Source organism: Erinaceus europaeus, chromosome 16 (genome assembly GCF_950295315.1).
Source record: "Erinaceus europaeus chromosome 16, mEriEur2.1, whole genome shotgun sequence".
Lineage (NCBI taxonomy): Eukaryota > Metazoa > Chordata > Mammalia > Eulipotyphla > Erinaceidae > Erinaceus > Erinaceus europaeus.
Window position 1 is genome coordinate 73,987,277 of NC_080177.1, and position 25,489 is coordinate 74,012,765.

The 25,489-nt window shown below is 37.4% G+C and overlaps 1 protein-coding gene across 2 annotated transcripts; it reads right to left on the bottom strand.

The window, feature by feature from the left end:
- Nucleotides 1-2,702: 2,702 nt before the first annotated feature.
- On the bottom strand, nucleotides 2,703-25,013 carry MBIP (MAP3K12 binding inhibitory protein 1). Of its 2 annotated transcripts, none has more exons than XM_007530248.3 (9): nucleotides 24,822-25,013; nucleotides 21,127-21,246; nucleotides 19,132-19,356; nucleotides 18,931-19,027; nucleotides 16,216-16,281; nucleotides 15,839-15,991; nucleotides 12,040-12,137; nucleotides 5,057-5,095; nucleotides 2,703-3,490 (listed from the first exon to the last, which is right to left on the bottom strand). In XM_007530248.3, exons 1-9 carry the CDS (start codon nucleotides 24,948-24,950, stop codon nucleotides 3,383-3,385), a joined length of 1,035 nt encoding a protein of 344 aa, XP_007530310.1. In that variant the 5' UTR covers nucleotides 24,951-25,013; the 3' UTR covers nucleotides 2,703-3,382. The 2 variants fall into 2 exon arrangements, with proteins under 2 accessions (XP_007530310.1, XP_007530312.1); XM_007530250.3 differs by having other exon boundaries at nucleotides 2,703-3,487; nucleotides 24,822-25,007.
- Between the last annotated feature and the right edge of the window lie 476 nt (nucleotides 25,014-25,489).

Here is a 25,489-nt window from a genome sequence, read left to right on the forward strand (position 1 = left end):
GTCAAATAGAAAAGTTGTCCAGTAGAAAAATGTAGTGACATGTTGAAGTTCTTTGAACTTAAATAAAACATAGAGGCAAAGAGGAACCCCCCCATCTCAAGTCCTCTATTTATTAGAAAGAAATGATTGTAAAACACAGTGTTAGGAGTATCAACTAAAAAAGTTTCTATGTTCCTAAAAATGTTTATATGTTACTTCAAGAAAAATTTATTAATTCTTCACTAGATGATGTAGAACTTTAATTTTTTCTTTTTCTTTTAAACTGATTTAATTATGATCGACAAGTCCGTTGAATAAGAGGGGTACAATTCCACACAATTCCCACCACCAGAGTTCTGCTTCCCATCCCCTCCACTGGAAGCTTTCCTGTTCTTTATCCCTCTGGGAGTATGGACCCAGGATCATTATAGGGTGCAGAAGGTATGAAAATTCAATCAGGTTACCAATTTGAAACCTTAAGTGCTTAGACTGAAGGAATATATACTCAGAATTAGGGCCTATGCATCAAAAGGTTTGACACAATCTATTTTCCCCTCATATTGATTAGTGACTTATAAGACTATAAGTTAATAGGAATGTATATTAACACCATTCCTGCTACCCCACCCCTCTATAATGGAGCCGAAAGCCTACTGTACCCCTCCCCTGAGTTTTTTTTTTTTTTTTACTTTGGTGCAATTCTCCAAACTCAGTTAATTTCTGCTTTGCAGCTCCCTTTCCGTTCTTTCTCAACATCTGTAAATGAATGGGACCATCCCGTATCTGTCTTTCTCTTTCTGACTTATTTTACTTAACATAATTCCTTATAACTAAAGAGGAGCTTTCTTTACTACATTGTCTGTTGAAATGCAGAAAATTAGGGGCTGGAGATGTAGCAGAGAGGTATGAATGCTTGATCCCTGACACGGGGGGGTGGTGGTTCTTTTTGGGTCAGTATAAGTTAATTCACATGGATAGTTGGATAGCAGGCCCACTTTATCATGTGCACAGCCTTAGCCCAAATGCCAGTGCCTAGATGAAGGAAGCCTTGATGCTGTGGGTTCCTTCTCTCCCTGGCTTTTGTTCTCTATCCAGAAAACTGGTCTTGCAGCAGTGAAACCTCAACTGACAAAATAGTAATAATAATAATAATAGCAATATATGTATTTTAAAAAACAGAAAATTAACCATATTGTAGCAAGGGTAATCTTTTCTGTTGAGATTGTTGAAGATTAAATCAGATATTCATGAATTTCAAAAAGGTCAGGGTGTAGGAATCTAGCCATTGAGAGGGTATCTAGCAGTAGCCAAGAGTTTGGAAAATCCAACGAGCTCTTTTCCATGGGATAAACAGGTTGATGCTTATAACTCCCACAACTCAGAAGCACTTGCTCAGATTGGAATGTAATCTTTGGAAGACTGTTAGAGGCAGACGAGGAAAGAAGTGCTCCTTTGTAAGCCTCTTTCCAGTGATTTTTCTCCTCCCTTATTCTCTGAGACAAGACCTTTAAGAAACAATGAGTCTAATAAGAGCTGAACATCTGAATTCCAGAAGGAATGGACCTTAGGAAGCCTGACAAATAAGGAAACAAAAATTCCTGGCATAACCTTCTGGTCAGTGATGCACTTAAAATAATAAGGTCAAAGTAGTTATTACTGAAAGATTGTCTTGAACAATTCCCGATACCAACTCGTACTGAAATGGTGTGGTCTTGGCCTCTTTTGGAAGCTATGACGCAAGTAAAAAGGATGTTGGCCCCAGGCACTTCTTACTGAAGTGGAGAGGGTATTTCTCTAATACCTTCAAGAAAGCAGGCCTACTGAACAATGGAAGAAAAGAAATTGTTCTAATGATCAAATCTTAGACCTGTTAGATTTAGAGTCAAGAAACTTCTGGCATGTGTTTTGAGAGAGAACGATGATTAGTCTATGACCCTGTTTTCTTAGGTTTCTTTTCCATTGTCCGAGTCAATCTCATTCTAAAATGAAATGTTTGTTGTTGCCGTTATATTGCTGGCATGCTGATAGTAAAATATGCCAGTTAACTCAGAGGAAATTGCTCTGGGAAAATGGTGATAAGAACCAGTGGACACTGAGAAGCAGGTGTTTAATTCTGGACCACATTAGGCAAGACTCTCTTGAAGGGTGAGTTTGCTGTAGGGAGAAACATACTAGAATCAGCTTAGTCCACATCCATTTCTTGGGAATGATTCCAAAGTCCTCCTCCCCTACACACACACACACACACTTTTTCTTTTTTAGAAAACCAAATGACCCTTTTTTTTTTTAAATTTGTGATTTAATATTGATTTACAAATTTATGAGACAACAGGAGTAACATTTTACACTGTTCCTACAACCAGAGTTCCAAGTCTCCATTTCCTCCATTGGAAACTGCAGTAGCTCTCCCTAAGTCACAGATGTGGTGTGGCTGTTACTTCTATATCTGTCTATCTTTACATATATATTTCCCATTTCTTCCAGAGTCCTGACCGCCCCTCCCCTTCAAGTCTAACCTACACCCACTGCCACTTCCAAATGTCTTTTTTTCTCTGTGTGTCTGATGGAATTAGAGTTCAGAGCTCTCTCACTATCAATATTCCTCCCCTCTGGAAGTATGGATTAAAATTCTTTATGGGTGCAGAAGATGAGAGTTCTGGCTTCTGTAACAAATGCATGTACTGCCTAACCTGGTTTAAAAAAAAGAGAGAGAGAGAGACAAGGAGAGGCGACAATAGTTTATTTAGAACAATTTATACAATAACCACAAATATTTACTGTATACTTAGCTTCTTGGGTCAGAAAGTTTCAAAGTCTATACATACATTATTGCACATCACGATAACTGTAAATGCTATGACTGCCATACTCATTTCACAGATAAGGAAGTCTAGGCAGAGTCGGAATAACTTGCTTAAAGTCACATAAGTCAATAAGGGGGAACGGGAGGGATGTTTACATTAAAGTTGACTTTAAAGATGTATACATTCACTTTTATGTTTTACTGAATACCTATTGTATACAAAGTACTGATTTAAAACTAATATACTAGTTAACACTGATGCTACAAAATATATACTTCCTTTAAATATCACTACTCAAAATGAATCTTCTATAATAAACATATAGACATACATACAAAGATGAGCTTATTCACAATTTCCAAAATACCTCCTTTAAAACAGAAGGGAATAAATTCTGACAATGCTATTTTAAATGCATTAACAATTTCAAAATTCACTGGAATATTTGAACATTGCTTGACATAAGCTGGATTCGCATAAAAGTAAATCTTGAATCCAGAAGGGAGTCTGCATGGACAAATACACATCCATTTAGTCAATTGCAGTATAAGTCCGTCATGCATAGAAAAAAGGAAAATAGCAAGCGAAGGAGGAGTGTTTCAAGGGAGGTGGTGAGTTGCTATGGATTCTGCTTCTCTTGATTTTCTAAGCAAGGCTTGCTTGAGGGCACTAATTTTCTCATCAAGTTCAGCCAGTGAGTAGTTCTGCTGTAAACAGTAAGAGTACAAATTGCTGAATAAGACTGTGAAGTATCTTAATGCTGATACAGTGCTAAATGAACAACAAAAAAAATATTTAAACTAGCCAAAATTCAGGTTAAGTATATATTTTTTATGAGAATAAAATTTAAGTTGACTATATGTATGTGTGTGTATTGATTATATCATAAATTTAAAGGCAGAGTAACAAGGCCCAAGTATTAACTTTTTTCTTTTAATTTTTATTTATGAAAAAGAAACACTGACAAAAAACAAAGGATAAGAGGGGTACAACTCCACACAATTCCCACCACCAGAACTCTGTATCCCATCCCCTCCCCTGATAGCTTTCCTATTCTCTATCCCTCTAGGAGTATGGACCCAAGGTCATTGTGGGATGTAGAAGGTGGAAGGTCTGGCTTCTGTAACTGCTTCCCCGCTGAACATGGGCATTGACAGGTTGATCCATACTCCCAGCCTGTCTCTCTCTTTCCCTAGTGGGGCAGGGCTCTGGGGAAGTGGAGCTCCAGGACACATTGGTGGGGTCTTCTGCCCAGGGAAGTCCAGTTGGCATCATGTTAGCACCTGGAACTTGAACCACCTGACTCTCACACTCAGTAGTAAAACATTTAAACATAAGGATTAGCTTAACTACCTAAAATAAGTGGATATTCTCTTCTGATGAATCATGACTCTCCTGGAAATAAATGACTCTTCTATGTTACCATTTAATCTTTTAAAAACTGCATTTGTGTTAGAAGAGGTGAGAGAAGCACTCTGGCATAAGTGGAGCTGGGGGTCCTACATGGGATAACGCAGGCAAGTTCTATCCCAACTGCTCAACCCGTTCCCCAGGCCACAGTTAACACTTGTAAAGATGAGTAAAATCTCACTACTCATGAAGATTTTACTAACACAGCACTACTGTAGACAAATGTAAGCTAAAGTCAGGCTTTGCCAAGACACTCTCTTTTGATTGTGTTGCTCATTTGAGTTGATCAAAGGAGTAAAATTTAGATTACTTGGCCTTTTTTTTTTTTCCCCTCTAAGGTTATCGTTGGGACTCGGTGTCTGTATCACGAATCCACTGCTCCTGGAGGCTTTTTCCCTTTTTGTTTATCGTTGTTGTTATTACTATTATTGTTGTTATTGCTGTCCTTGTTATTGGATAGGACAGACAGAAATCAAGAGAGGAGGGGAACACAGAAAGGGGTAGAGAAACACATCTGCAGATCTACTTCACAGCTTGTGAAGTGACTCCCCTGCAGGTGCAGGATCCTGATGCCGGTCCTTGCTCTTCGCGCCATGTGTACTTAACCTGCGGCACCACCGCCCAGCCCCCGATTACTTGGCCATTTACTATTTTCAGCATTCTGGAACATATCCTTCCACTACTGACTCTTAGTTGACTGATGGAGACTTTTGTAGTTCCATGACCTTGAGGTAAAACATTTCCCTTATTCTAATACAGTAATTTATGCTGCTGTTTGGTGTGTGTGTGTGTAAGCCCTAAATTCCAGAGTAAGGTATAAAGTTAAACTATTTAAGGAGTCAGGTGGAAATTCAGTAACTTACCTGAGGTGGCTGTACTTTTCTTCTTTTTCCAGAAAAATTCTAAATAAAATTAAAAGATAATGGCAGACAGTCAATGCTTAGAAAAACGATGCAATTTTCTTTTACTATGTATAATATGGAGAACCTGGGAAGAAACAAAGTGCCCATGAACTCACCAAACATGACTAGCAACTGGCGCCTGCCTTGCATTCTGGAAGCTATTCTAAGCTTACTAAGATTACTAAGGTACTCCGGGGATTTTCTACTTCATTTCCTCTTTTATAACCTTTCCATCTCAGGATATTGAACAGGTGAAGCAGCAAGAAAGGAAAACAGAATTTGGAATACCAGGCCACAGGGTGAAAACACACACACACACACACACACACACACACACACACACACACACACACACCCTCTCACTATAGTGAAAACTGCTTGTTATGTAAACAGTTTCTGCATACGCTCCCCTGTGTGAGGGGATGAAGATCCCACCCTATTGGTCTTGTGCCAACAACCAGAATGGCTATGAGTCCAATTTTGGTCAATGAGTAATAAGACGTCTACTGGGATAAAGACTTGGGGGCGGGGGGAGGACAGAAATCCCTGACTCCTAATAGAAAGTCCTCAAAGGAGACAGTTCTAGACTGGAAAGGACACCATCTCAATATCTGCCTGGAGAAAAAGTCAACACTAAATGGAGCTGAGTAGGAAAAGAGCCTCAATTCTTTGACTTGATTTAGCCATTAAATCAATTAACCCGGAAGACTGCACTACAGCTGGACTTGCTGTATATAAAATAATCTTACACTGTTTAAGCCAGTTTGAGTTCAGATTTCTATTACTTGAAGCAGAAAACATTCTCACTGGCACATTACTGAGTCTCTTAAATGCGGACCTCATTAATTCTAATCATGTTCTAGTTTAACAGAACTATAGTATGTTGAGTGATAAACAAGAATATTAATAGTAAAAGTAGATCGACATAAGTTAGTAATACATATCTGACAGAACCTGGGTGCTCTGGGAGCAGCATTTGCTCATGACCAATTCTGACTACTGGAATTCAGAAGAGGTGAAAGTATGCATTTCCCTTGGTGTCAAAACAAATGAAAATTCTGTTAAAAAATACTGAGGTATACACTTTATCAGTAGTTACAATAACCACTAGGTATCTGAGTTCTTAAATATGAGAGAAATATGCTTTTTATTAAATGTGCTTATTTCTTTGTCAAGTTGGGCTGGGCACTTATGGTGGGGCTTTCTGGCAGGTGAGGTCTTCATTTGATCATTTGATCCCAGTGAAGTCTGCTTTCCCAAGAGGAAATGTTTTATATGTTTGACTAAAATTAAAAAGAAAGGTATTTCCCCTTGGTCTCTTAGCAGTTCAGTTTATAAAACACTCAAAGTTTCCATGTCACTGACCATACTCAAGCATACTAATAATGGGGGGTCAGTGGATCAATGAATTTAACATAGTAGCAATGTCGTCTTTGAGGGGGAGTATTTTAGGTCTGATCAGAAGATAAACACAATACAGTATAAACACTGTGGATCAATGAATTTAACATAGTAGCAGTGTCGTCTTTGAGGGGGAGTATTTTAGGTCTGAGCAGAAGACAAACACAATACAGTGTAAACACTGTGGAAAAGCTTAAAAAATTTATCTTAAGGTATCAGGAAATCTTAAGAGTACAGCACACTAAACAAACAGCTTGACAGATAATTTAGAACTCTTTCTCCCCCATTATCATAAATTACTTCACAGGTAATTTATAGCGACATTTACAATGCCTCTGTCCTGATGAAAAGGTTTTCTCTCTCCTACACACACAATCCAAAGAACCCATGTTCCAAGGAAGTTCAGTTGTTAAGGAGGCTATCCTATTAGCAACTAGCTTCCTCACTGAGCTTACACACTTGTAAAGGGGTCTGGGCTCAGCAGGAGCAGTATCTTAACCTATTTCTTCCCTCCTGATTCTGTTCTCTCTGCCACATATTCCTAAACTACTTTGACTTCAGTCTCTCTGCAATGCTCATTTCTAAAGGCCATGGGACCTAGACACTGAAATTTGCAAACTGGTTACTGTGACCTGCAAGGTCTGCCAACATGTTTGCAACTCAGTTTCCACTATGCATTTTCACAGTGTTTGTCCTGCAAGCGTGATATTGCCTTCCTCTCCTAACACTTCCTTTTGGGACCAGGAATTACCATTATGAACTAGAGCTGAGATTCTCCCTGACAGTGCTTTGAAACAAGTTGACACATCTTCAAAAGTGCCCCAAAAGTTAACCATCAGTTACCTAACCATTCATTCACACAAATTCTCCATGCTAACTACAATCTCTGTGTTCAAAAATGAGTAAGATGCAGGTCTTACTCTTCAGAGGTTCAAAATATAATTTGCAAAACAGATCTGTAGACATATAATTTACAAATGCTATAAAATGAGCAAGGGGCTGCAGAAATATATTTGTGAAACATGTATACTGTTTCCAAACAGTCAAAATCTTAAAAAGTCATTCTTTGGAAATACTCGTAAGGATCTTGTCTTTTAAACAGTCTGTTAACTGATGCCCTTAAATATTTCTAAATTAACATACTCAAATCTTTCCATGTTGAATATGAAGGGTGGTATCTTTACTTCCTTTCCTTTCCTTTCCTTTCCTTTCCTTTCCTTTCCTTTCCTTTCCTTTCCTTTCCTTTCCTTTCCTTTCCTTTCCTTTCCTTTCCTTTCCATTCCATTCCTTTCCTTTCCCTTCCCCCTTCCCCTCCCTTCCCTTCCTTCCTCCCTCCCTTTAAATTTTATTGGACAGAGACAAAGAGAACTGAGAGGGAAAGAGTGAGCACACTATAGCATTATAGTGTCCATCCAACACTCATGAAACCATGAGGTTCTCCTGGTGCATGTCGTGAGCAGGGGCTTGCAGCTAGACCCTTGCAGATGGTAATGTGTGTGCTCAGCCAGGTGTATCACCAACTGGTCTCTTTTTTCCTCTTCCCTATACTTTTCTTCTCTTTCCTTTTCTTTCCTTCTCTTTTCTCTTTCTCTAATATTTGAAGGTAAAATTTTAAAAAATATATTTGTATTTATTTACTATTGAATAGAGACAAGAGAGAAGTCGAGAGGAGGACATACAGGAAGAGAGACAGAGAGACACCTGCAGCCCTGCTTCACCACTCATGAAGCTTTCCCCCTACAGGTGGGGACTTGGGGCTTGAACCTGGGTCCATGTGCACTGTAATGTGTGAACTTAACCAGGTGCACCACCGCCTGTCCTCCTTCCCCCTGTAAATATTTTTAGAACTATTACATGAAAAGGTGTGGACTCCCCTGTGTTTATAATTCATCTACATACGAATCTGGATTAAATACATTTCAATTAAAATCTTTTTTTAGAGTTGAGAAGGACAATCCTACCTACTTTTTTCAATTCTTAAGAAATGTACTAGGTTTAACTTCCCATTTTAATTTTAGGAGACAGAAGATTGCATTGCATATGTGGTCTTTTCTGTACACTTTTAAGTGATATTTTAAAAATTATGCAATTGTCAAGCATGTAATCCTTGCATGAGAATAGTATGTGTGATCAAAATGCACTACATTCTCTGTAGGTTGTGTGTTCAACCGCTCTCATGGCTAAGGTCAGGTAGAGAGCTGACCATTCGTTCTACTTAGAAAGGGTGAGTATGAAATCTTTCTCTTGGATACACGGCTTCCATACTGACAGTGTGTAGGATAAAGTAAATTGGAATGCTTGAATCTTTGAGGGTTGTGTGCTTGACTATAGCTATTAATTTGGATATGCCGCTTCTAACACTAAGCCAGAAATGATCCTTCTAATTAAATAAAGGCTGCTTAAGAAGTTTGGGGATACTTTCCAAAAGCTCTTGTTTTATTACAGGTAAAAATCCACCCTTTACTAGCACCTAACACACCCAGGTCACTTTCTGTTTTCTTTCATAATGCTTCCTGCTCCTGAAGTTAGACAAGTCACAAACTTCAGGCCTCTGGGAGACTCAGTCATCTTATCCGATCTTATCCAAACAGTCTTGACTATTTCCTCTGCCAAGCCTTTCCTAATTGTCTCATGTGTAAGTCGTATACCTGGGAAAGCTTACTGGTCACCTCCATCCGAACAAACTGCAATGATTTTCTTCTCCAGGTTTCACTTTTTCCTTCACTTTCTAAACCTCTTTCTTTTTATTTTTTAAAATATATTTATTTATTTCAGATATGGACAAGAGAAACTGAAAAAGAGGTAGAGAGACACCTGCATTACTGGTACGAAGCCCCCTCTCCCCCCCCCCCCCACAGGTGGGGATCCTGAATCCCAGTCCTTGCGCACTGTAAGGCGTGTGCCCGCCCAGGGGTGCCGCCACCTGTCCCCTTAGACTTTACTTCTATCAGGGGCAGTATTTCTCCCCTGACCCAGAACTACATTCACCCTGGCTGTATATCTCTTTCCACACCCAAGAGCAATGTTTGTCAACTTTTACTTCCTACTGTCACGTATATTAATCTTCACGGCGCTCATTTACACATTACAACAGTGAGCTCACTCCACATTTCATCTAGTGTAATAGTGTTATTATTTTTGTCCCTCCATTTTTATTATATTTATTATTTCTGTTATTGTTTTTCATTTCTCTCTCAGAATAGTAATAGAAAAAACTTTAAGGATCCCGGTTGGAGCCCCCGGCTCCCCACCTGCAGGTGTCACTTTACAAGCAGTGAAGCAGGTCTGCAGGTGTCTATCGCTCTCTCCCCCTCTGTCTTATTCAACAATAACAACAAGAGCAACAAAAATGGGTAAAATGGCCTCCAGGAACACTGGATTTGTAGTGCAGGCATCCAGTCCCAGTGATAACCCTGGAAGAAAAAAAATACCACTTTTGCAAGTCATTCATTCTGGTCAAATGCTTTCAGTGGGTCCCCCAGCCCCTGGACAGAACATACATTAAATTTATGGACAGAACACTGAGGGTCGTTTACAAATGACATTATCTGGCTCTTTAACATATATACATACACGCTCTACCACATATATAGTTAATATACCTCTAAATTCTAATATTTCCATTAGAAAAATGTCTTAAATGGGACATAAAAGTGGTAGGGCAAGGTATGCCAGAGCACCTAATACAATTGCCCTACTCTGTCAGATCAGTCCTACTGGTAACAAGAATTAGAGGCTCAAGGCATGAAAGTAAATTAGGAAAGTGATTTTTCCTTTAGATTACTTGATAAAGGCAGCTTGAATGGGAGAAACTTACTGTAGATAGTTGAGGGGAAAAGGTATAAAAATCTTTATAAGATTTTTTTAGGAAGATACATTCAAAAAATAATCCTGAACACAGATTTTTCTAACTATGCATATATAACCAGAAAATTCTAAGTTTAGATAATTGAAGATCAAAGAAACTATGCCACTCACTTTTATACAGTCATTCCACATTGGTAAATATTAATTTATTTAGTTTCAGAAACAAAGTTTTTACCATGAGTTAGGCAATGTATTAAGTGCTTGACTGGTATCTCATTTAATCTTAGCTTTAATTTTTTTTTTTTTTTTTGCTTGTTTGTTTTGTTTTTTTAAGTTTTGAGGGAGAGACAGATACACCTGCAACACTGCTTCACCACTTGTCAAGCTTTTCTCAAGGTGGGCACTGGGGGCTTAAACCTAGGTCCTTGCTCACTCTAAGCAGGTGCACCTCCTCCTTAGCTCCATTCTAATAGACTTCATCTTTTACTAGAGGAAAGTAGTCATCAAAATGATTTCTCTAAATTTGATACTTAGGATTTGTTGCTCAGTTTGTTATGTGCTCTGCTTTCTTCATGTGGAAATAATTTTTTTTAAATCTTTTTTTTATTATCTTTATTTATTGGATAGAGACAGCCAGAAATCAAGAGGAAAGGAAGAGGGAGAGAGGGAGAGAGGGAGAGAGGGAGAGAGGGAGAGACACCTGCAGACCTGATTCACCACTCATGAAGCTTCTCCCTGTATATGGGGACCAGGGGCTAGAACCTGGGTCCTTGTGCACAGCAGTATGTGCACTCTGCTATGTGCACCACTGCTTGGCCCCAAAATATTTCTTTCCTATGCCTCAGTCTTATACCCATAGTAAAACTCTGGAAAACATTGTTACTATATCTAAAATAATTTTAAATATACTTTCACTAATGACTTACAATGATTTGTGTTTTCTATGATTTTTCAGAAACCAGAGATTTACTAAAAATTTTCAGTAAACTGAAAAATTTGTTTACTTTTATATTCTTTATAAAACAATAAAACCAAGAGTCAGACAAGGCAGGTGTTACGGATAATCACCTCCAGAACACTGAGGAAAATAACACAATGAGTTCGGGGTTACTTGTTTAAAATAAAATGGTGTGACAAGAAACATCAGCACAATACTTTTTCTTAATGTTCTTGGGAAAAGGGCTAAGAATGAATGAATGAATAGGTAAATGCTAGATTGGAGTTAGACAAAATAAAGATTCATATTCCAAGAAGTCTGGTGGCTAAGATAAGGAAAAAGATAGTGGTAGACTAAGGTGTGTTAGTTGGTTGAGTATATGGGAGAGAAATGTAAACACTTGGGCTGGCTGGGGAGATGATGTCTTTGGAAAGTAAGGGATTAAAGAGACAGAAGGGATAACGGATAGAGTATGGCCCCACCGCAACTCTATGTTTTATCAGATAACGAGTTCAGAGTGACAGGCCTGACTACTATCCAGGCTGATTTACTAGGCATGGCCTAAGTGTGAGAACTTGCACGATGTGGCAGTAGAAGTGACCTGATAAAACAAAACAAACTACAAGTCTGCTATATAGTATTCACATTCTTTTTTAAACTAGGTAACCCACGATGTAGAGCTGTTATTCTACTTTTGAATGATTAAAACTATTTAACTTATAGCAGATCAGTGAGTTAATTTTTACATAATGAAAAATCACAAAATAAAATAATATTATTTAAGGGCATTTATACTTACTACAGATTGAAAATATTCAGGAGAGATGCCTTCCAATTCAAGAATTTTATCCTCAAGTTTTTTAATTCTCTGGTAAATGTCTCTTGGCACCGGACCACCTAAATATATTAAACAAAATTCTGAGAAACTACTGAACATTTTTTCTTACTATTATTATTGCCTAAAATATGATGCAAAGACACTTAAGCAATAGAATGAGAAAAAATATAAGAAAATAAAAGTAAAATAGGATGAATGAAATCCCTAGCTAACACGCTCATTTTTATATTATGGGATATACTACACTACATCTCTTCTGAAGTCTGATTTATGCTTCCTGTATTGCTAAAAATTGTTTTTACATTCATGTTACAAGATTAAATAGCCACTGTAGTGAACAAACTGCACTTCTTGATAGACTTTGACAGTTATTTAGGATGAAAAATGACAACTGGCAATTCCATTCACAGGTTACAATGTGTAACATCAATTTGTATTTTTCTCTACATGTCATCATTTCTCTTCTTTAATCTAAATTAATATGGGGAGGGGTCTTTTTTAACACCATAATTTTTTTTTTTTAAGAGACGGAGGGAGGGGAGAGAGAGAGGGAGAGAGAGAGAGAGAGAGAGAGAGGCCACAGCGCTGAAGCTCTCTCCAATGCAGTGGGGGCCTGACTGGAACCCAGGCTGCACACATGGCAAAGAAGTACAGTAGCCAAGTGAGCTATTACACCAGCCTCAACCGTGATCCTTAACTAACAAGTTTTCTGGGCTATTGATTAAGGGTGATGGCAAATTAGCTTCCGCAGACATTTCAAGCTTGTGACTGTATTTAAAACCCTATCATTTCTCAGCATCTCCAAAGAAATCATTCTAATCCAAACCAATACCTTTTCTCTCTGGATTATCACAACCTCCAGAGCCCTCCCATCAAGCGAGTATATTCTTTTATTTAATTATTTTTTGTTTTTGAGAGAGATGCAGAGAGAGAGAGACACAAACACAGAGAGAAACAACAGAGCACTGCTCAGCTCTGGTTTATGGTGGTGGTGGTGGGGCGGGGGGATTGAACCTGGGATTTAGGAGCCTCAGGCATGAGAGTCTGTTTGCATAACCATTATGCTGTCTCCCCCCCACACACCCCTGCCCGCGAGTATGTTCTTAACAAGTCATCCAAAGAGCCTCCTCTGAAAATGTAAACTGGACTGTGCAGTATCTTGTGCTGATAGTCTCCTCATATTTTTATATCACTCTCAGCCTAAAACTCAGAGCATTTACAATAGTCTTCAAGGTCCTACACAATTCAGACATTCATTCTGATACCCTTCTACTTATTTGATTCCTGCTTTTCTGTTTTTCACCTAGGCCAAGTACCCTCGCAACTTTAGAACTTGTGGTTATCTCGAGTCTATATTCACAGGCTTGTTCACACCAACTTTCAGACTTTGCAAAAAAGAAAGTTACTTTATCAACGTGTTCTTCTCTACCATCCTTTAAAAAGACTAGTCCTGCCACCCTCCTTTACTCAACACTCCCTACTGGCAGGCATTCCTTCTTTTCTTATCCAAACCATTAGTAGCACCAGATATCCTGTGTATCTGTGCATTGTACCACTGTTTCTTCACTCCAGTGTAAGAAAAAAGAGGGCAGAATTGTATGTTTTGTTCACTGGGTGTGACTGTGTAACAGCTTGAGCACTGCACAAACCTAGGAGCATCAATTCGTTGACTAATCAGGTGCTCAATATTTACTGACTAAATGAATACATGATTAAACAATCATTATGCAAGTAAAGAATATGGGCAAATTTTCATATCAAAAGTATCAACTTGTTAAATATAAAAACTCTAGAAATGTTTCCTTTTTTTTCTTTTGAGAATCTGATTTTTATCTTAGGATCTTGGTTGTTCTAGGTCTGAAAAGGTAAAAAGAATAAATGATTCATTTGGCTTAAACTCCTGTTCCTTTTATCTCAGATGTCTTATGCTTCCCTTTTAAGAGCCAGTTCAAACTTCACCGGGTCAATGAAGCGTTACCTGAGTCTCTTTGAGTTCCTTCTGCTGCCATCACCTTCCATTACAGTTCCTTTAACATTCTACCTCACAGTAACTTGTCTTCTCCCAGACAGATTGTAATACCCTAGAAGCCAGAGACTTTGAGCACATTATTTCAGGATCCCTTGTCTCTAAACTAGTGTTTGACATGGACTGTACACTCAGCAGGTATTTTCCAAAATTAGCTACTTAGTACTGCTAGATTTAATAATTATCCGCCAGCAGTTTTATACATTTACATTTTAAATGCATCTAGTTCTGAAGGATGGGACTGATTCTTAATACTAATCTCTTATGCTAAAAATTTTCTTCAGCCACTTATTTCCTTCTGCCTCCACCCAGGAAGGAAAACATCCGTGGCCTTCTGGATGCAGAAATCTTTGACCCAAACTTTGCATTTATGTGCCTTACCGCAGGTGCTACTTCTTTCTCCGGAGAGCTTTATTGCTTCCTGCTGAAAAATTTCTACTGACCCTTCAAGGGGAGAAATGTCACTCCATCAGGGATACTATCCATTGACCTCCAGTGAGAATCAAACACTTTGTGTCCCTACTGTACTTTTCCCATATTTGAAAAGGTGAAATGAGCAACCAATCATTCAATTAAGATGTAAATAAGTCCCTTTTTGGGCTAGGCATTGTATATGACAAGGCACTCTCACAACTATTACCATCTAGCAGAAGAGACATGTATTAGAGAAGCAGAACTGTAATAGGTGCTATAATGGAGAGCAGGGTAACACATAATTTATGTACTAGAATTTTTGTTCACACATATTCTAAATTTCTATAACAGTATCAGGCTTGCAGTAGGAACTTAAAGCCTAACTGTGGAATGAACAACTATCTACCAAATTTGGTTCACATATAAGGATAATAGAAAGCTATTAAAAGATTTTAAGCTCAGGAGTTGCAAGATCAGCTCTGAGCTATAGAAAAAGCAATCTGGCTACAAAGTAGAGAATGGTGTAATGATGAAGGCTAGAAACAAATCAACCAGTTATATCTTTCCATCAGTTCAAAGAATACAACAGGAGCTGAGGAAGCAAAGAGAAGTGGGTAAATCTGAGAGATATTTAGAAAAAAACAACTATCTCGTGACCATTGCAGAGGGAGTCTCAGACCAGGAAAGCCAGTTAAGATCTGAGTTTGATATCTCATGGTCACTTGTTCTCCTAAGCATATTGCTTGAACTCTCTTGAACTTCATTTAATTGATCAAATAACAGCACCAGCCCAACACAGAGGTACTGCTAAATATTAGGTTGACATCTGCATTAACACTTTCAAAGTGACTGTCACTTATTCAGGAAATCTTAGTGTACCTTCACTATGACATTTACTTATTTATATTGTTATCCTCGCTGAGAGGTTCTTGAGGATCAGCCAATTTATCAACAATCTGCCTAGCACAGTGATAATAAGAATGAGGCAGTCCTGGGGAAGTTATGAAACTGATAGCAGGCAAAAGACAACCCTGTTTTGCAGCTCTGACTATAAGAAATAGAATGTCAGGGTCTATTTGAAACGTAGTCTCATTCTATTGACACTCTCTCAGTTGGTGAGAAGTGCTAGAGGAAGAAAAGCATACATAAATGAACTGTAAATTCCTTGACAGCGGAGACGCTGTTTTGTTCATTTTTGTAGCAAGCTTATGATTTTGTACATGGTAGACTGCCAAGAAAACTTTAGTGCTAAATGACCTGGGGTTTCTTTAACCATGGATAAGAGGTTACGGGGCACTGCCTGGCACTCTGCATGCTTACCTGTTTGCAATCGCAAGTGAGCTTCAATGTTTTGTAGCCGTTCTTCTACAGCCTGATTCCCACAGTCTCGGAGCATGGTGTTGGGTTTATGGCCTGACCCTTGAATTCCTTCAGGTCTTGTCTGTGGCCCATACGTATTCACAACTCTAGACACTAAGAGAAGACACTTCTGAGGCTGTGTAAATTTACATTTTAAAATCAGAAATTCTGCCTCCTTTACACTACTTTATTTCCTTTCCAGTCACAAACCCCAGTGGGAGGCAAGGTTTTTTGTTTTAAAATAAGCAAAATTTAGATACATGATAACTTCTATTTACTTGTAATCTATTCAATAGAATAACATTTTGATACAAGGAAGAAATGTAATGAGTACTGACCTTTCACATGACTTTTAAATCCAGGGTAAGGGGTAAAAACAGCATCAGTCCGTGCACAACTATTTTCTAAAGAGGATGATATGAGTATAAATTTAAAAATATTCTATTTTCAAGTGGATATTTGTAATTTCCCAAAAATACATATTAACATATTACTTATAGAAGAGAATATCAGTTCAAAAGTAAACTGTTATCATATGTAAGCCAAAAAAAAAAAAAAAAGAACAAATAATGGATGATCTCACAAACAGAACTTAAAAAAAAAAAACAAGGACAGAAAGGAAAAAATACAGAGTGAAACTTGGGACTGGGGTGGTATGTTGCACCAGAGCAAAAGACTCTGGGAAAAAGAGAAGGGAGGTGGTGGAGAGGCACTGCGTGATGGCGGGCAAGGAACCAAGATGGTAACAAGTGTTCTGCGGACACTATCACGGGAAGATGAGACACTACCCAGGTGTCAACTGTACTGTAAACGATTAAGCCCCATAAAATGATAAAAAAATTTAAAAATATATATAGTAACATTTAGTGACCTTCTTTACCCTTTAACTTTTATCAGACAAATATATTTTTATTATTTTTTTTTTTTAGTGAAAGGGTTAATTGCAGTGCAATCACTGACATATGCAAACAGTTTCACTATGTAATAGGTCCCCAAAGTTTTCTGCCAATTCTCCCTCCCCAGAGTCCTTTGCTTTGGTGAAATACACCACATCCAATCCAAGTTTCATTAATATTTTTATCTAATTTCCAGATATAGAGAGAAAATCCTCAACTGTGACATAATTTAGTATGATTTTCTAATGAAAATCAATATTCCTAGAAAAAAAATCATTCCATTGTAGAAAATAATCTAAGCCAAAAAGACATTTGCTTTTTTTCATCACAGGAATAAGAACTTAATCATTTTTTAGAATATAGCATTTTTAATATTATTGATCAAATTAGTTAACATCTAATAAAAGGTCTATACGTTTAATACACTTAAATTTTAGACAAAAGACCTTGAAACCTCAAGAATATACATACCTCCTTCAAATTACCTAGATTTCCAAGTCTCACTTTAAAACACCCTAATCATAAAAGTCTTTTTCTAGTCTGCCTTTTTGAAAAATGTAGTTTCACAAAAGAAGTGTGAAATTTGCATTTTTTCCTGAATATACCACAACAGTTTCTTTTAAAGTAGCAATAAATAAATTACACAGCAAGAGGGAAAATTGATCATTGCTAATATACAAACATTTCAAATATATTTGATACATACTATATTTACATTTTAGTTCCAAATTTCTCAACAGTTTTTCTGACAAATCAAACTATTTAACTAAAATTCCAAATTCACTTAACACCATCACACACAAACATACACACAGAGAGAGTAAACAGTCTTTTTCTCTTTTCCTGAGACACCTTGAAATGTCTAGAGAGTCAACCTTTCTCCGTTCTCTCTCCTACTTCATAGGGTTTAGGGTTAAAAAGAGAAAGTTATAATCCATCCCAGAGCTATATATTCCATATATATATATAGATTGGCGCGCCCATCAGTGAGAAATTCAGCATGGTGTGAAGACAGTGAATGTGTAAGTGCTAGTCACTCTCCACAGCGATTCTTGCTAGCACTGTTTTGAGCCAGCAAGGGACTGAATGGGCCATGGAATCCTGCTGAGCATTTCAATTCTTGTCAATTTCTATCCCCTGTTGGTTTATAAGAATAGAGTAAGCAGGGAGAACAGAGGAAGAACATTAGTGACACATGTCCTTGCTCTTTCCACAAACTCTTTCTCATGGGTTGCTTGTTGGACTATACTTCCTGAGGTTTTGCCACTGTACACCTGTTCTGAAAAGCCAACAGGAAAATTTATCATATCTAGAGATAGATATGCATAGGGTTAATCATAGAAAATGCTGGGCTTAGGGTGTCAATGTACTGAGTCAATTCTAGGTTCTTCTGACAATTCTATGTTCACAATAATTAGCAAAGTGATATTAGAGGCAACAAGAATAATGTTCATTCCAATTGTGAACTCTTCTCCTTAGTTTTCTGACTCCTTGTTCTGATTATCACTGTGGTGTCCAAGTGTGATCTATGCTAGTGCTCTACAATGTTTTGTACTCTGCAGCATATCGCAGACCTGTAAATATGTTCAATACTAAAGCATCAAGAGGAGAGGGGAAGGAGAATCTGATGAAAACACCAGCAAATATATGCACTACGAGAGAAAGGAAAAGACTTCGAAGTCTTCTTGACAAACTGGTTGTATCGTGACATGAATATTTCAAACAGTTCAGGAGTAATGAGAAAACTGCTCCCTCTTGAGGACTATTAACTTTACGAAACTCACTTTACATACTGTCATCATAATTTCTTATTTATGGACTAGAAATTCATATAACTGAGTTCCTTCTTACTGGCAAGAACAAGTAACCCTGACACTGCATTTCATTTTTGTTTCCCAAAGAAACTTTAAAAGTCTTTCCACCTGTGATAAGTATTAGACTTTCATGTTAGCAACTATTTGTTATTTGTGTGGCTAAAATGAAAATCATTTTTGTAATATTAAATAGAAGGAAATTTGCCTTCATTTCTGAATAAACCTGTGAAATAAATTGTGTTAATAGTACTCATTAAAAATAAAAACAAAGGAAAGATCACAGCAACTGTAGAAACTATTCTTAAAACCCTAGGAAAATAAATAACAGTTTCTAGGTAGTTACCTTGATTACAATCAATAACATTGCAAAACTCCCTGACGTTGTTTTCATTGATTTCAGCTTGCTTTCTTTCAATAAATGCAGATATTCGTCTGTCAATCTAAAAATAGCAATTATACAAGTTTTAGCAACGTAGTCCAGGGATTTAAAAATAATACACACACACACACACACACACACACACACACAAACAACCACACTTACTTCTGCTTTTCCAGCTTTTATCTGAACTACTTCTGGATCAAAATGGATCTGTGTTTTTTTCACATCCCCTAAATCACAATCTTTGTGATTTTCTTCCTCTTGTAGGTCACCGGTGGGAGATTCGACGTTTACTTCATTTTTGTTCCCTGTTTCTGTTTGTCCTGTCTCTTCAACAACAGTTACATCCTCCTCTTTAACCAGAGGTTGAAGTTTTGCTAAAAAAGGCTGAAAAGAACACAGTTTCATCTGTTGAGGTTCCAACTGATCAAAATTAATTACAGTTTAACATATTCATATCAGTTTCTGCTAAATAAATGTAATCTTTAAAATAGGCCCTTAAATCTGGACACATTGGCATATTACAAAACACAGAACTGACCATGTGTAGTTGCTGCTCTCTATAATGTGACTCTTACTATATGTACTATATGCTATAAATCTGATGGTTTGTTTTTTCTTTTCTCTTTTTTTAGAAATAAAACCTGAGGAAATTTAAATTTTCCTTTCAAGGAATAATTCTGCCACTCATCTTTTATTTTGTGCCAAATCAAAGCCTCAGCCACTGGCACCAATACCACTTAATTAACATGTCATTCAAATGCCTCCTCAGAACACTAAGGCTTAGTATTTTTCCCCCTTAACATGAGAGCCACTGCTCTCTCTCTGCAAAGCCCTGCATTATCACTATATCACTGGAGATTCTCCACTTGAAACTGCGGTTGGCCAAAGTGAATGAGAGAACACAGACATGAAATATATAGGTGTTATGCTGAGTGAACACTCAGGCTTTCCTTGACATGGCAAGATAGCTTCTTGGGTCATGAAATTAAAATTTGGCTTTAAAGAACAAGGAAAAAAAAAAATATCAAGACCCAGATGAAAAGAGGCAGATGCCTATCACTGTATGAAATGAGGGAAAGCTATCATGTATCATGTAAATTATACTTATCCCCACGCTTAATTAGGCCCCCATTTAGTTCTATAGCTCATTGCTTCTGCCCTTAAAACTAGGGTTAACTATTATTTTTTAACATGAAACAGAGATTTAAAATTTCCCATAAAGTCAGTGAACAGAGGGCTGAAAATTAATCTCCACTCCATTAATCAAAACACACGAACACTTAACAATGTTCCAATTACTTTTGTCATACCTACAATTCTGCTTCCATCATTTCCTGTGTTATTCTTCTGAAACCTTACAGAAGCTTAATAGCAACAAACTGGCCAATGCAAATAGTTCTACTTATCTTCCCGATACTTGTTTTATACTTTGATTAAAGACAGGCTGCAAATTTACATCAATTATACTTGCAGAGATGTTCAACTCAAATCCAGCAAGGTCATAATACTGTTCACTTATTGAATTGAAATATTAAAGAAAATACAGCAATATTATTATAAATGACAATTCATTGTTGACTTCTAATATAAAAAAATACAAATTATTTCAGATCGTTAAGGAAGAAAGATAAAAACCGTGCTGGTTACTTACTAAGAGAAAACATTAATGCCACAAAAATTACTTTCTTTTTAAAAACTATGCTGAAACTGTTTAATTGCAATAGACACTCCAGGATGTGTCATGCTGGGATAATGCCACTTCTTGAACCACTGAAAGCACTCCATGGGCCTCCAAACTCACCCAAGGCATGGAATCATTATCATAGCATGACACACACCTGCCGCGTCTTATTGCTTAATTATAACCCACCATAGATGGAACTGTATTGAATTTTCAGTGCAAGCCTAGAATTGAATACAATTGCATTCATTCAGTCTTCATGCCCACAGAGACCTTTTGGGCTATACTCCTGTAACTGTCCTGATCACTATGTAAATTAACAGATTTGGGTCCAATCGGGAAGAAGTAACTTTTTTTAGTAACACTATTAACGTAGTCTGAAGATAGAACTGTTAACTACCCCAGTTTATGATTTCATTATAATTAATTTTTTATTCTCAATATCGAGTTAACATTTGCAACAAGAAATTTACCTGTAAATATAAAATGTGTTGCTCAAGTGCACTGAAGAGCAAAGCAGGCTGCAAGGCCGAGAGGCTCTGGAGTTTGTCCCAATCGATTGTCATTTTCACCACATCATCTCTGAGGTTAAGCTTCAAAGGGGTGGGCGAGCAACATCACAAAAATTACACGATTAAGTAGCACATGAGATGGTCACAAAAATAAAAATCCGACAGAATGACATGCTTATCTAGCTCAAAGCTATCCAGCTTTTTGTGACACGCATTTTGAAATGCTTTATCTAGTTATCATTTTAAAAGGCCAAGAAGGGTGCAATTAAAAAAATACAACAAGAATGACATCTTTTTCTAATTCTATTCTTGGGTCTGTGTAATGGGACCATCTTAGTGCTGAAACCAGCTACAAAAGGTGAGACTTGTTTTTTATACTTTAATATCTAAATATCTTTTGACGGTGGCCAAGATGAGGCTGCCTTTTTCAGAGTCCAACTACTTCTCCAGCTCTGAGCATTAAGCAGAGACAAGGCACATAACTGCAAAGCTCTGATATATATATATATATATATATATATATATTTCCTTTCGTTATACATGCATGTAATTTTCACATCCTTAAAATTTATTATGCTCTGATGTCTTCTGAATCGGATTTTTATTTTCAACCTCAACCAATTTTTAATAATAATTAAAAGACAAAGATTATTCATATAAAGTCTAGGACCTAAACTATTTCAATCGCAACACATTTCTCTACTTCAAATAAAAATTAAACCATTATTTAGCTGTAGAAATATGAAACTGAAAAACAGTTTTCCACAACAGTGAAATAAATGTCTGGATGGTATAGAGTGGCTTAACCTTTTGCTAAACAGTGTTAACTAGTAAAGATGAAGGTTTATTATGTGTAAAAAATTTATGTAGGCTACTAACCCATTAGAATAAAATTGGAGAAAATTACCAAGAACCTGGATATAAATTTAAAACAAAATTTATAAAATCAACACAACTTTTAGAGGAAAGCTTCCATTTCTAGTCTTTCAAATGAAAAAAGTCAATCATTATAAACTTTTGTAGGGACATGAGTTTCTAGCGTACTATAAGGATATGTATCACACAGTATAATACATGCTAACAATATGATTTTTTTCAGAAATCAATTACTTAAGGTCATGTTTGCTACAAAATAAAGGCCAATGTTATAGTCATTAAAATACAGACGTTATGAGTTGTGATTCTAAGAAAGCAAACAAAAACAATCATCATATTAAAGAAATCTAAAGTTACTCCCAAAGAGGCAATGTATTAAATGAATACTCTATGATAGAAAGGTACCACCCTTTGAACATAGGACAGAAGACATGTAATTTGACTTCAGACAAATACAACAACATCGGGAGGTTTGTGTGGGCTGCTCAGGCAGAGAGATTCATTAATACTAATGAGGAGTTTACATTAAGATTACATCACTAATCTTAATGTATATGAACAAATAAATACAAAAACCTCAGACATTATATATAGAAGCAAACGATACATTCACTGTCCTCAAAGAGGTCTGTAGTAGATTATAACAAATTTATGAGTTGGTGATACAGAAAAATTCTTCATCAAAACAGCAAACCTTCTACAGGAAATATTAACTTACAAAAATAAATTTTATTCTTCTCTCCCTATTCTCATTTCAATTGTATGAAGTTATTAAGCCTTTGAGGGCAAAAACACAAAGTAATACCACAAATTAGTTTACATCCAATTACTTAGTTAGCAAATTCTCAATTAGTGATATGATTTTATGATTTCTAAGAGTTTTTGCTGTGTAGAAATTGTAAAATGTAAACGACTCACTCAACAAATACATTAGTCTACCACTAATACTAACCATTAAAATATAAATTTTCAGCAAAAATATTAAATTAATATGGAAATATAAGGTAAGAATGTATGTTTCTTTAGTTTGGCAAATGAGCCAGTAAGAGGCAATAATTGATATTAAAATCTGTGGAGAAGAGCTAATAATATAAATATAACACAATGCATTGAAGCATATTTCTACATACATTTTTAAAACTTCTTTCAAAAGTAAACAATTATTTCCTCCAAGTTAATTTTAAAAACATAGTAACAACTCTTTCATTCTCATATTTAAACAATGTATCTCAAAATACATAGTATTATCAAAATAGCATTTGAGAAATCCTATTTTTGACACTTGTGTAGACACTCCTTTCCTTCACTGTGATAATATAAACTTATCTAACATTTACTTTAACCACTTTTGACAGGTGATAAACAGTCAAATTCACATCTCTACATAAGCCTATATAGACCGTATGAATATTTAAACATTTACATGCAAAATACCTCAAATGAAATGTTTTAGTCGTTTCTTATCATTAAAAAATAAAAGTGTCTGTAAATTAACATGTGAGCATAAACTTTTTCCAGTCGTTAGAATATATAAAAGTTAATATAAGTGAACCTTAGTTTCAATGTCCATGCCATACTACAGTTCTCAAACTTTCAAAAAAAAAAAAAAAAAAGTACAGGTCTTGGGTCTAAAGACTAAAATATTATTAACTGAAAAAACACCTTTAAGGCAAAACAACCGAGTTATAAAATTCTATCTTTAGACAATTCTATTACTAATTGTTTCATTACAAGAAACCGAATGCTTAGTTTATGTTACTGCGAATTTATGTTACTACAAATATATTAGAATTTTTTTGGTAAATACTGAATTCTTTAGAAACCAAGGATTTTTTAAAAATAATTTTCACAAATCTGGTAAACGCTCAATTTTCAGTTAGTATTATTTTCCAAATAAATGCCTGCTGTGTTTACTATATGCACTAGTGCTAGAACTGACATCAACCTCTATAGCTAAAAATATTCGGAGATGAAAGAAGATACCTCTTTATCTAAAAAGTATCCAGCCCTGTTTTCAAGTTGTGTCTCATTTAAAATTTGCTTTGCATTTGACAATCACCCAACGAAACGACGACTTGACAGCCAAGGTTCTCATGGCATTTCTCCTCCTCAGCCCGCTAAGTCAGCTACATCCATCACTCGTGTAAATGGCAGATGCAAACAGCCTTGGGGAACACTTCCAGTTATATACTGGGAATATTTGAGATCGAGTCTTAATTTTCCATCTAGTTTGATAAAGTAAGAGAAGACGGCCCGAGGGAACACATGCAATAAACAAAACCGAGTAACCTGTAAGAGCCTATCAACCAAAATAAAGAGAGGTTGCTTTTTACAGACAGCTCGGGCTGGACTGACCTATCCATTTCATGAGTGAGTGAATGAATGAATGAATGAATGAATGCATGCATGCACGCACGAACAAACGAGAAAGGGATCCCCAGCGGCAGGAGATTCCCAGTCCCCCCAGAAGCTTTTCTGCGTTCATTTCCTTCCAAGTCTGTTGCTCTGGTGAGCAAGGATCTTTCCTCACACAAGCCTCACTCATTCTCGGGGAGGGTTAACAGGGACACTGGGAGGAAACCGAGCTCTCAACGGGTCCAGGGACTAAGCCCGAGCTCACGATCACCCCCACTCCGCGGGCTGGAGGCCGGAGCCGGGTTCCCCCGCCGCCGGGCCCGCACCCACCGGCCTTAGGCCGCCCCCCGCCTTCGCCCGAGGCTCGGCGCGCGGGGAGGGTCGGGGGGTTCTCACGCCCCCTCCTCCCACCGCCCCCCACTCACCCGTGCAGTCAGCGTGTGCACCGAGCGAAAGATGTCGCAGAGCACCTCTTGAGAGGGATTCGGGCTGCAGTTCCGCTCGGGAACCCTGCCGCCGATGTCCGAGACATTCAGTTCGGCGGCAGCAGCCATGACACCTTCGCAGGCTGCCCCCCAGCCACCACCTAGCTCCCCCGCACACGACCACCCCCTCCCTTCTTTCGCGTTCGCGCTCGATGATGACGTCCAACAACCGCGACTCCTTTCGACCGCGAGAAGGGAGATTCTTGAGGCCCCACCCTCGCCGAGTGACTGACAAGCACGTGCACCAGTCAGGTGCGGCGTCGCGTGACTTCAAAGGCTGCTTGCTGACCCAAGTGAGTGTGCAAGTGCTCTTCGGGATGTTGACTGGGTTTGTGGTCTGCAGAGTTAGCGTCTTGAAGCCTACCTTGACGTTTAGATGTTGCGTTGGAGCGTTGTTAAATGCTAAGAATTTCAGTCTTCAAGCTGGAGACTTAACACAGCCATGTGGAGTAGTCCGGAGAAAGATTGCTGGTCAGAGACACAAAAGTTCCCATGCGTGTTTGTCACATTTGTAAAACTCGATTGATTTGTTTGTTCTTCATATTTATTTACTTTCCCTTTTTGTTGCCCTTGTTGTTTTATTGTAGTGATTATTGTTGTCGTCGTTG